This window comes from Taudactylus pleione, unplaced genomic scaffold, assembly GCF_031769625.1.
Source record: "Taudactylus pleione unplaced genomic scaffold, aTauple2 ptg000296l, whole genome shotgun sequence".
Taxonomy (NCBI): domain Eukaryota; kingdom Metazoa; phylum Chordata; class Amphibia; order Anura; family Myobatrachidae; genus Taudactylus; species Taudactylus pleione.
In genome coordinates, this window is record NW_028284698.1 from 21,758,195 (window position 1) to 21,771,896 (window position 13,702).

Genomic DNA, 13,702 nt, shown 5'->3' on the forward strand with positions numbered 1-13,702 from the left:
TGTAGTGCATATATTCAGTAGACTTGTACAGTTGCATTGATTTATAAAGACTCTAGACTATTTTTCATGCTTGAACCTGAAAAGAAATACTACACTGACCAGCAATGTGTAGCATTGATTGTACGCACCACTGCTTGTCTGATGTGTACAATTTTTTGCATTTGTCTGTCTCAAAGCAGTGAACAGAGACATTCTGTGATGATAAACCCCTGTTGGTGATGAAAATATGTTTTCAGATCCATGACCCACAATAACCAAAAGCTCCATACAAATTATATCAATGTTAGAAGTGCTTCTTGCATTTGTTCCAGCAAAAGTATTTGGAAACATTTTTAATAGTCTGCCATGAATTTTAAAGCATCAAGATTTGACAAGAACAAGTGTGGATTTCTTGCCTGAGATGATTCAGTATCCGTTCTTTTTCTCCCTCAAGGTCAGAGGATATCACATTTTATTTTATGCATTTTTAAAGGAATGTAATTGCATTTGTTCACTCTGAAATCCTTGGGCTGAAGATGAATGCATGCCTAAAAATTCCAGAGGCCTTTGGATGGATGGGAAAATCTGATAGCTGAAGAAAGGTAGGCTGTCAATCAAAGATCTGTTGCAAAAGCTTTGAAAAAAAATGAGTTAAAGATAACTAGAAAAAAACTCAGTTCAATAAGATTATTTGATTAATTTTTAATACTTCATAGGAGCAATGCATGCAGAAGATGATGAGATTTGATAAATCCACATCTTTGAATTCATTCCTTGACTTTAATCTCAGAGGTTAATTTATGACTTGTCTTTTCATCTAATGGAACCTGAGGGATTACACAGGGCGTCAGGTCACCTTTGCTGATGCATGCGTATGATTTTCTGAAAGATGAAATGAAGTCAACTTAAAACAAAAATAAAATTACTTACGCTACAATTGAGTTATCATTGTACAAGAAACTTAGGTCTGATAAAGCAGATGTAGATTAAAACTGTCTTTCAACCACAACGTATAATTTCTCCTTGGGTTTACTTCTCAAAATTGAAATGTCTATTCAGATCTTCTTCATGTAGGATCATGAAGGACGGATCGGACAGACTTGTAAAAATAAGCTACAGTATTGTACACCCAATTTGCTTAACTGATGTATATTCAAAACTGTTCAAAAAGCATTTTGAAAAAAAAAATAGGCTAAAATAAAAAGAATAATATTTTATTATATCAGAAGAATATATCAGATATATTGTTAATGAATAGTTCATTTAAATTTTTATATAAATAAAGCATCTTAAAAATGAAATTAATCTTATGTGGTGAACAATTATTATTTATTTATTAACAGTTTTTATATAGCGCGGCATATTCCAGTTTACTATTTACGTTTTACAATTGGAAACAATATTAATAGAACTGGGTAATAACAGACAGACATAAAGGTAAGAGGGCCCTGCTAGCAAGCTTAAGGTGCCCACACACATACCGATGTCCTCACGATACGATTTTATGGTCAATTTCCTCATGAACTTTCACGGGAGCTCCCTTGCCGTCGTGAACACGATTTTGGAAAAAAGACACCCAATCTGTCTTACGATCTCACGATCTATCGGATCGTACGCATCGTGAGATAGGCCATAACAAATCGTGAGTTTAAAAAAAAAAATAAAACAGGCTCTTGACTATTGGTGGGAAATTTAAATAGCCATAACAATGGGAGGGGCTAGCTAGGGAGTATAAAAAGCAGGCACCCTTTAAACTCTGTGTACATTCTGCTCTGCTACTAGATGAGGCTAGGTGTATTCCTGCTGAATCCTGTACATTGCTACTGTGCTCTTTGTATTTGGCTTGCCTTTTACAAAGTTTATTCTACCTGCAAGTGTGTGCTACCTACCTGCATTCTATCCTGTTCCTGAATTCTGTACTGATGCATCCCTATCAGTATAGAGTATTGGTCACTGAAGCTGGGGTCCGGGAGATTAGGAAGAGGGCCCAGCAAAGAAGGACGAGAGCATGGTGGACCAAGGAGTGGCTGCTACAAAGGGATACCCGCTCTCACATGTCCCTGCTGATGGAGATCAAGGAGAACCCACCTTCCAAGAATTGCTGCATCTGGAGATCCCCCACATCCAGAGACAGGACACAAGGTGGCAGAGGGCAATCCCTGCTGAAGACAGACTGGTGGCTACCCTAAGGTACCTGGCTACAGGAAGGTCACTGGAAGACCTAAAGTTTGGGACACTCATCTCACCTCAGTCCTTGGGCGTCATCATTCCGGAGACCTGCAAAGCCATTGTAAAAGTCCTACAGTACCAGTATTGCAAGGTAAGTTAAAAAAAACACCACACATTGTTTTCTTATGTAAAGAAAAACATTTTTTTTATTTTTACTCAATATAAAGCAAAAAATAGCCTTCATTTACTACAATGTGCACTGATCTGCAGGCAACTGAAAGTGTGCACTAAACTGTGTGCAATATACTTTTTTATAACAATTTTACAAAAGAACATTATCACCAAATTTTATGAATCCCAATAGGTAGCCGGCTGTATGTGATAGGGTGGGTCAGACGCCAGTTTGAACAGGCCAATACACATATGGCACAAGTATACATTGTGGCCCCAGCTTCCAGCAATGTGTACTTGTGCCATGTGCGTAGTGACCTTGTCCAAATGGCGTCATCACCACCCTATCCCATGCAGCAAGCACCTATTAGAAATCATAAAATTTGGTGATATTAAAAGCAAGAAAAAAATTACATCTCTGTATATTGGGGCGACTCATCTGCTGCATCCAGCAGAGCATTATACAAGGTGGTGCTGGTGCTTGGGGTGCTTGGTGGGGGAGTAATATCTAACTGGGCAGGGGGGGGCGGACATACCTATTTGGGGCAGGGGAAAATAGCATTGGATCTGCAATGTATGTAGAATTTGTTAGGTTTTTGCTCATATAGTGACTCAACAGGTTGTGGGTTAACCTTAAAAAATTTCTTTGGATATCTGTATTCAGATTTCTCAATGTGCTGTTCACATGAGCTGTGAAATCATCTATTGCATCTGGGGGTGTCTGCAGCAGCCGTTCTGCGTTTTGTAAAAAATGGTCCTCACATTCAGTAAGATTCTCCTTTCTCCCTTGTTTTTTTTTCTTTTTTTGGGGTTGTTGAGAAGATGAGGGTCCAGGTGGAAGTGGAGTTTCCACTTGTGTGCTATTCTCCGGATCACTGTCACCACCGAGCAGACTGAGGTCCGGTGCGGATGCTAAATCAGGGTCTTGGGTGGGAGTCTATATAGGGAAAAATGATATAAAAAAAATTATAGTCATGTTTTAACCCCTTTTCTACTATTTTTACAGTTTCCTAACACCGTGGAGGAGAGGACTAGCATCGCAGAAGATTTTGAACGTTGGAATTTCCCTAACTGCGCAGGAACCATCGATGGGAAACACATCCTCATCAACCCACCTGCCAACACCGGATCATACTACTACAACTACAAAGGATTCTTCAGCATCGTTCTCATGGCAGTGGTGAATGCCAACTACGAATTTCTGTTTGTGGATGTCGGCAAGAATGGCCGTACTTCGGATGGTGGGTCCTTCAAAAAGATGGCTTTCTACCAGAGACTCGCCAACAAAACCCTCAACTTGCCCTCACTGGACCAGACAAAGCACGGCCTAAATTACGTTTTCATTGCAGACGAGGCTTTTGCATTACATGAACATGTGATGAAGCCATTTGCACACAGGGGCCTGACCAGAGAGAAAAGGATCTACAACTACTGTCTATCCCGGGCACGGCGCATTGTGGAAAATGCATTTGGAATAATGAGCAACCGCTTCCGCATTTTCCACACCACCATCAATCTACATGTGGAGAAGATAGACTGGGTCGTGATGGCGTGCTGTGTGCTGCACAACTTTCTGCGAAGAAAAATCTACTCAATGAAGACCTGTCCCAGCTAGACCAGAAAATGTAGGACCCCTGGAGGACATTGAACATTTGACATCTGTGTCTGCACCACCAATTACAACAACATCCACCGCACGTGCCAAAGAAGTGAGGGAGGAGTACATGACCTATTTCAATGGACCAGGTGCTGTACCATGGCAGGAGGACTGTCTGTGAACTACTGACTAAATTGAACATTTGGGATTTAACAACAAAAACATTAAGGATTTTGGTTTAAACTGTGTCACTACTTCTGCAACCTCCTCATCTCCCTCACGCTCAGACATCAAGATGATTGATTCCCTTTGAGGCTCTTGTTAACTGATGAATGACATCATTTGGTAGTACCACAGTGCAGGTGTATATATATCATCTGTGGCCGCTCCTGATTTTTTGGAGTCATCCACCTTCTTTTTTTCTTTGATGTACACTGTCCTGAGATTTTGAATCTTTTGCCGTACAGTTTTCAGGTCTGCATCAGATATGTATTTTTTCGTATACGCCAAAAGTTCCTCTAGTGCGGCCAACTTGTGCGACTTATTGTGGTACTTCCGAGAATTGATCTTCCACAGATACTCTTTCGAGTGCAGGATTTCAATGAATCCTATAACGAATTCACGTTCAGAATCCATGGACATTACCTATGAATAAGAAAAAAAAGGACATTTAAATATTTGTGTACAGGTATACAGTATTTGTTAAATGTAATGTTATAGTTCACATTTTTAATGTATTAATATTTTCTTTTTTACAGGTTTTTAAAGGTTTGTTATGGTATTCTAATCATGTTTTCTTTTACAGGAATGTCATGTGTTTATTGCTTGGTAATATAATGTTTTTCTTTGTTTGACAGCATGGGTTTTCCACCTTTGGGCCTGTCATTGTGGTAGAACTACAGATCCCAGGATGCCCTAAAAACAGTTTCAAAGGTGGGTGGCAGGTCATCCTGGGATCTGTAGTTCCACAACAGCTGGAGACCGATAGGTAGAAGACCACCAGCTTTAAATAATGTGTGTTTTTAAATTTAATGTATGGTGATTTTTTGTAAAATACGTGTTTATTTATTTATTTTTTTGTTATATTACACACATTGGTGGGCAGTGGGAGCTTAATGCATGACCCAGCCACCGCCCACCTCAATACGGCGGGCGGTGGCTGGGTCATGCATTTATTACCTGAGGGCACACATTGGTGGACAGTGGGGGAGCTTAATGCATGACCCAGCCACTGCCCGCCTCAATACGGCGGGTGGGGGCTGGGTCATGCATTTATTAACTGGGGGCACACATTGGTGGGCAGTGGGAGCTTAATGCATGACCCAGGCACCGCCCGCCTCAATACGGCGGGCGGTGGCTGGGTCATGCATTTATTACCTGGGGGCACACATTGGTGGGCAGTGGGGAGCACATATTGGTGGTCAGGATGGTTGCATTTAAACTGTACAAATACTCACCAAATATCCAACAAAACAAGACTTCACTGTGCAGGCTCCCAAAGTGCGACTGTCTTGCTCCATACACGATGCTGCACAAGATGGCGATGGGGCGTGTCCAGGCTTCTGTCAGTCAAATTTCGCATTGTGTGATGAATCGTACGATTCATCGTGAGGAAAAAAACTATCACGATCGGCTTCCATCGTGTTCATGGTTGGCTAATCTGCCCTACAGCACGGCAGATCAGAAGATGCGATATACGACGAGCGGGGACGCGCATCGGCATCGTGCTCGTGAGTATAAACTCACGATTTGTACTTTTTTTACCCGATTCGTCGTCACGATTCATCGAAATCGGCCAAATCATGTAAAATGTCGCTATGTGTGTGGGCACCTTTACAATCTATAGGGAAATAGGTATTGATATACAAGGATAGGTGCTACATATTGCAAATTGGTCCAGCCAGATTACAGAAGTTCTTGGTGGGCTGTTTGATCCGGTCACACAGGAATGTTGGCCTAGGGTTGGGAGGATGTCAAAGTGAAGTAAGAGAAAATATGTGAGGTTATGTGTGGACTGTAACAAGGGATGTAATTAGATAGGGAAGCTATAAAGGTAATGTGGGTGGTTCTGGAATCTGATAAGCTTGTCTGAATATTATTAATCTTTTGTTGTTTATTTATTTATTTATTTATTAACAGTTTCTTATATAGCGCAGCAAATTCCGTTGCGCTTTACAATTTGAATCAAGATTAACATTATACTGGGTTGTAAAAGACATACATACATGACATACATAAGGGTAAGAGGGCCCTGCTCACAAGCTTACAATCTATAGGGAAATAGGTGTTGATACACAAGGAGAGGTGCTATTGCAAATAGGTCCAGCCCAATTGCAGATATTCTTGGTGGGCTGTATAATCCAATCACACTGGAAAGTTGGCCTAGGGTTAGGAGGATGTTCAATTGAAGAAAGAGAAGATGTGATAAGTGTTTACTATAAGAAGAGAGTTAGATAGGGAGCTATAAAAGGTTAGGTGGGCGGTCCTGGAATCTGATAAGCTTGTCTAAAGAGGTGAGTTTTCAGAGAACGCTTGAATGTTTGGAAACTAGTGGAAAGTCTTATTGTGCATGGGAGGGCATTCCACAGGGTGGGTGCAGCCTGAAAAAAGTCCTGTAACCGTGCATGGGAACAAGTAATGCGCGGGGATGAGAGACGCAGATCTTGTGCAGAACGGAGATGTCGGGTTGGAAGATATTTTGAGATAAGTGAAGAGATGTATGTTGGTGTGGTTTGGTTAATAGCTTTATGTGTGAGTGCAAGTATTTTAAATTGAATACGGTAGAAGACTGGCAGCCAATGGAGGGACTGACAGAGTGGATCAGCAGACACTGAACGTTTGGTGAGAAAGATCAACCTCGCAGCTGCATTCAAAATGGATTGTAGTGGGGAGAGCCTGTTTTTGGGAAGACCAATAAGGAGACTATTGCAATAGTCAATGCGGGAAATTATGAGTGCGTGTATAAGAGTTTTTGCAGTGTCTTGAGTAAGATATGATCGAATTTTGGCTATGTTTCTTAGATGCATGTAACAGGATTTAGAGACAGATTGAATGTGGGGAACAAAAGACAGTTCAGAGTCAAGGATGACACCTAGGCAGCGAGCTTGTGAGGTGGGGTAGATTGTCGAGTTGTCAACAGTAATAGAGATATCAGGTTGGTAACCGCTATTGGCTGGTGGAAATATAATTAATTCTGTTTTGGATATATTAAGTTTGAGGTGGCGAGATGACATCCAAGATGAAATGGCAGAGAGACATTCAGTGACACGGACCAGCACAGATGGTGACAAATCTGGGGAGGATAGGTAAATTTGAGTATCGTCCGCGTACAGATGATACTGAAAACCAAAAGAGCTGATTAGTTTGCCAAGAGAGGTGGTATATATTGAGAAAAGCAGAGGACCTAATACTGAACCTTGTGGTACTCCAACTGATAGAGGTAGCGAAGTGGAGTTAGAATCAGAAAAGCGAACAGTGAAAGAGCGATTAGATAGGTAAGATGAGAACCAAGAAAGGGCTGTGTCTTGAAGACCTATGGATTGTAGTGTTTGTATGAGAAGAGAGTGGTCAACAGTGTCAAAGGCAGCTGAGAGATCTAGAAAAATTAGAAGTGAATAATGGCCTTTAGCCTTGGCAGTGACCAGATCATTTACTACCTTAGCCAGTGCTGTCTCAGTGGAGTGTTGGGAACGAAAGCCTGACTGAAGTGGATCCAATAAGTTGTGGGTGTTAAGAAAGTGTGTGAGGCGAGTGTAGGCAAGTCTCTCCAGTAGCTTGGAGGGGCAAGGTAGCTGGGAGATAGGACGGTAATTTGAGAGAGAGTTAGGGTCAGAATTTTGTTTTTTCAAAATGGGAGTGATCACTGCATGCTTGAACAGTGATGGAAAGATACCAGTAGAGAAAGAGAGATTACAGATTTTAGTTAAGTGTGGAATGAGCACAGGAGACAGAGCTTTACTGATTTGTGAGGGTGTAGGATCAAGAGGAGAGGTAGTAGAGTAGGAGGATGAGAAGAGTGTAGCTACTTCATCTTCATTAGTGGGGTCAAATGATGAGAACGTGCCATTGGGTTCAGGTAGGGAATTGAACAAGACCCTGGCTGAGGAAGTGCATACCATTTCATTTCGGATATTATCAATCTTGTTTTTGAAATAGGAAGCAAGATCTTGTGCACTTGTTACATTCCTTATAAATATTACAGAATTATTTTTGTTTTAGTGTGTTTTTGGAATTTATTACATTAATTATTTTGCTTTTTGGCCATATTACATACAGTATAAGGGGCCTATTCATTAGCCTTAAAAGTAGGTGACAATATTAATTTTCATCTACAGAACTTTTGTAAAACTGAAGTGGTGGCCCCATTCATTATTCTAACTTATTCTCCCATTCACTAAGGTGAGAATGAACTAAGCTCTGCCCCCTCTAAGCCCCTTTTTAATTTTACCTCACTCCCACCTTCATGTACACATTTAAATCCTCATTCCGCTGCCTTATTGCTATGTCATAGATAATGGTGAAATCACTTTACCTAGTATATATTACATACTGTATGAGTATTTTCAATATAAAGTGTTTGGTTCAGTTGTTCTCATTAGTATTCTGTCACCATCTCTTAAGGGAAGTGCACTAGCACATTGTGGGGCTGAAGCTGTGGAGCTGTAGCTGTGGGCAGCCATGGAAGCTAGATTACTTATGTTAATGTGAGAATCCAAAGGACTAATGTGAGGATCTGCGCGTCTGCCTGTGGAAAGCAGTGCTGCCCACCGCAACCATAAATATTAGTATTGGCTCTTGTACCAGTCCCATGCCATGTGCAAGGGATCCTTCAGATACTGGTTTCCCCTTGCTGTGCATACAAATCAGAATCGCACAGAGCTGTAGCTACACACTTATGACAAATGCCTCAAGTCAGGGCGTATCTGTGCAATCACATTGTTGCCCTCCCCCCCAAAATGCCCACTGTCACCAAAAGAGAGAGTCTGCCAAGTTTAATTTGACTTTAAAATGGTCTTTTTGCAAAAACTCACCATTTGTATTCATGCACTGAGATCAGTCCAACTCAGAATCAGCCTATGTGTGTACAAAGATTGCACATGCCCTTCAGCAAAGTTTCCCTGGAAATTGTATGCAAATGTTAACAACTACTCTATGTGTGTGATAATGTGATTTGTAAGTTTGAAACAGCATAAGCTCTAATATAACTGCCCCCTGCAGAGCTTGTACTGTAAGTATCTATTAATAAAACAATGTTAATTCATAGCTCACTTATGATGCAGTCATAATACCGACAGTCGGGATACCTGTCGGGATTCAAGCACCGGGATTGTGACTGCCTGGTTCCCAAGTGCTGGCATCCCATACCCAACTATTAGTTATGGCCCTGCTAGGAGGAGCAACACTATTATTACAAAGGTGTTTCATGACTATATAAACTTACAAGGGTGCCAGGCTGCAGTCCGAGTAGTTTTAAATAGCCATGGAAATCCAAGGTGTTGTCTAATATCTGTAATAATTACAGTAAGGAGTACATGATTACTAATACTATATCAGTAATCATCTACAACAGTCAGTGCATTACTAATATCTGTAATCATTTACAGAAGGGAATGTACTATACATTTTACTTAACTGATGACTTTGTAAGTCACCTAATATAAATAAATATTACTAAACTTCTCCATTTTAACTCTAAATTTCATAAACATTATATATATATATATATATATGTATATATATAGTATATTTTTTTTATACTGTGTGTATATATACATATATATATATATATATATATATATATATACACTCACACACATATATATATGCACATATATATATATATATATATATATATATGAATAGACACACAATGTATATATATATATATATATATATATATATATATACTCTGTATGGGAGATTTGTAAAATTTGAACAGAGATAAAATGGAGAAGTTCCCATTGCACCCAATTAGCCTCTGTCATTTTTCTAGCACTGCCTATGGAATGACAGCAATATTCTGATTGGTTGCTATAGACAACTTCTCCACTTTATCTCTCGCCGAGATTTTATGAAGTTCCCCCAAAATACCTACCTCATCTATATTTTTGTTTTGAGTTCTTTTTTTTTTTTTAATAATTCAGCCACCTGACATTTTGAACTATTCATTTACAAGTACATACTTTTGCTTTTGTGCTTAATTTAAACCAACTAGACAGCAAAGGAATGAATGACATCTATTGATTATCTTACAGACTGGACTAGACTATTAGACTGTGGGACCTGTTCACCAAAAAGTAAGCTCCGCTTTCCATTTAATATATATGCATTGAAAAACAGTCTAGTACATGTGTAGCTTATTCACCACTAAAATTACGTTGTTTGTCTTGAATGTATCATTTTAACCCATCATTTCAATGCTTGACTTCATGTTGACAATAGTAGTTTGTGTTTATAGGGACAATAATCATGAATAAAATATGTAGATTATATGTAAACATGAACTTTATTTTTCCAGATGTGTTTTCTCTTCTTAGACGCCCTATTTCAAGTTATCCCAATTGCACTTTGCATAGCAGGTTTTAACTTTTACTGTCAACTTGGGGTCTGTTCATTACCACTTAATTTCTTTAAAAGCATCAAAAACATTTTCACCTACTTTTGTAGAAATTATGTATTGAGGCCATTCATCATAAAGGTAATGCAGGAGATATCACAGATATCTCCTACTTACCTCTCTCTCAATGTGGCACACTGTTCCCATACACTAGTATGGGGATGTATATTCATCAAGCTCCAAAAATACAATATTTTCGGAGCTGACACTGGGGCTTTCTGCGCCTGCGTGGACTCTAGTTCACGCAGGCGCACTAGCAATGCTGAGTCAGACTGTAAGGAGCAGAAAAAACATTTGGGGAGACAGCTGATTTTGGGATCAGCTGTATCCATGCTGGATCACTGATGAATTGATCCGATGCTCACCGTGAGCAAGAATTGTAATTATTGGGGTCCAGATAATTAACATAATGAATATACCCCTAAGAGAGGAGTTTATAGTCAGTAATTATCTTTTTATCAGTTAAATTAGACACCACCAACAGGTTCCCGGCATGGAAATAGTGAAAACAGCAATGGCGTCATAATCAGTTAAGAATTATGTGTGATTTGAAGAAATACAAGATTTAAGACTAGAAAACATAACTGGAAAATAAAATGGTGATGTTACATAAAAGCTGCATGTTGTGTACTGTTACTGCCCTTTCATTTATATTTGCCAACTTTTGACTAGGAATTCCACAAAGCTCCACCGTTGTTCATGTTGTAGAGCATCCTAAGGGCTTTTTCGAAGTGAAAGCCATGTGTGTCTTAAGCTGAGTACACACTGGAGCGATGTCGGGCCGATATGCTGTTTCGTAACAATATATTGCCTACATTGCTCAGTGTGTATGCATGTTTGCGTGCTCCCGCAGTCACTAGAGATGGTCGTCAGGTTTGATGTGCTGCACATCAAACCTAGCAATATTGCTAGTGGCCAGTGCATTGCTACGTAATGACATAACGGGGATCGTTACATCGTTCATTAAAGTTCTCCAGTGTGGATGAACAATTGCCTCTTACCTTGTAACAATCTATTCATTTTAAACATAGTGATGGAGAACAGTTAATCTAGACCAGAGGTGGGGAACCTTTTTTCTGCCAAGGGCCAATTTGATATATATAACATTATTTGCGGGCCTGGTGCAGGCCATGCCCCCTCCATGTGATGTCACATGGGATGGGCCACAATCGCAAGTGATTACAGCAATGCCTTGAGCATCCTGAGGAGCTGTAAGGGCAGCTGTGTGACCGTCTGTAGCATCCTAAGGATGCTCCGGGCGGCACTACTGCATAGATTCTGGCCGGAGGGTGCCATTATAGTCACCCTGCTATCCAGATGAGGCTAGCAGAAAAAGTCTCAGAGGGCCAGACCAAATTATTCCGGGGGCCTTATACGGCCCCTGGGCCTGAGGTTCTCCATCCCTGATCTAGACAAATGGCACATTCAAAGTTCTGTGACTATGTAAACTGATCATGCCTTTCCCCTCTATCCTTACTATACTACCATACAGTGCCATACAAGCTATTGATTTAGTTTAATAATACTCTATTGCCATAGTAAGTTATATATATGTACAGTATAACACTGTATGTAGCACCTAAAGGCATTTGACTAAAACAAAATATATATTTTCATTAGCTTCATAGTCATCTAAAACTATTGTTTGAATAACATAAGAAGTGTTTTAGCCTCCACTTACATTATATAAACTAGTCTTAAAGTCTTGATATCATTTTAACATATCATGTTTTAATAGTTATATTTAATAATAACATTCAGAGAACAAATACACCTATAGTACAAAAAGTTAAGATCCAAAACACAAACTGTACCACTAACTCTGGACGAGTGCAGTCATGTCCAATTGCTGTATTACATTGTATTACATCAATTTTATCTACAGTATTTACAAAGGCAAACTTGCAAACCACAGTTTAAGATATACTCATAAGAGCTTGCAATCAGACATCTAACAAATTAGATCTCTAGCACTTACTGAACACTGTAGAACACATAAGAGGAAGGTAAAGGGCTATATTATACAAATTTATTTTTTCTTCCAACCTCTTTTTAAAGTGTATCAGGATCAAAAACAATTGCGAATATGTAGAACTACAGCAATGTTTCAATTATGAAGTTGAAATGGTTCACGCCTTGACCTTGCATAAAGGTAAAGACTGCTTCCTTACCATTGTGTCTGTGTCTGTGACAAGTCACTGGGAAGTTAAATCGAAATACCCATAATATCCTTCGCTCTACTGCATCAATGTCCTAAGCAATTTAACTCAGGATTCCTGGGAGAGTTGGCATATATGAACTAAACATTCTCTAGTTTACAGAATCGGTAAGACATTGTTGCTCAGTTTTTATTAGCTTCACTAGAACTTTCATTTGGATTTGGATTTACATTTAACATGTCATTGCAGTTTTGTGTGTCTAATAATCAATCATTTTAATTTGTGTCTCTGTGTTCAGCAACAGGCATGTAAAATTGTTGTGATTAAGGTGCCTAATGACATTGCTTCTCTTGCCTTAACGTGTTTCAATATTGTCTATAGTTCAGTTTAACACTGTCTACTTTCCACTAAGCGTCTCTGTGTTCTCCACCATCATTAGATTGGTGATGAGTCACCATGGAGCAATTCATCTTTATAACGGATCACACTATCCTACTGATTCACCTCATAAACTAGTTTCTATTCTATAGCAATAGTTTTAATGCTCATATAGTAACAACAGAGATTAGAAAGCTTAATATATATTCATACCTGCCAATAGTTCAGATTTGTCCAGGACAGATTTAGGGCAGTTAGATGACTTGTGGATTGCCACATAGGGGGTGTATTTTTATCCAAAATGGACATGTAATAGATGGATCATGGTGTGGCTTGAACACTATGAGGATGTATTCTTGTTAGTACTGATTTTGCAATAGAAATAAATTCTAGAACTGAGAACCAATGCTGCAATATATCATCCACTGTTCTATCTATAGGTACAGTGTCATATCGTGAAAACAGTCATATAAATATTTTGGGATATTCTCTCCATCTTTTGTTATTACAGCTGTGTTTTTCCTAACAAAAGGGACTGTCCTCCTCCAGGTACCTTCAGGTAATGGTGGAGGTCTCCTCTGAACCACAGAGGCATTTAACATAAGCTGCAGCTTTCAGAGCAGGAACACTTAA

At 39.4% G+C, this 13,702-nt stretch overlaps 1 protein-coding gene across 3 annotated transcripts in view; it reads left to right on the forward strand.

The window, feature by feature from the left end:
- LOC148511753 (teneurin-1) overlaps positions 1–13,702 on the forward strand; it is a 658,333-nt gene that overhangs the window by 125,696 nt on the left and 518,935 nt on the right. Inside the window, exon 3 of one of the 3 annotated variants that reach the window (XM_088482875.1) lies at positions 10,171–10,212. The exons of the other annotated variants lie outside the window; for them this stretch is intronic. Coding sequence (XP_088339001.1) covers positions 10,171–10,212 — 42 coding nt within the window. The remainder of the gene's footprint in view (positions 1–10,170; positions 10,213–13,702) is intronic. 3 annotated transcript variants of the gene reach the window in all.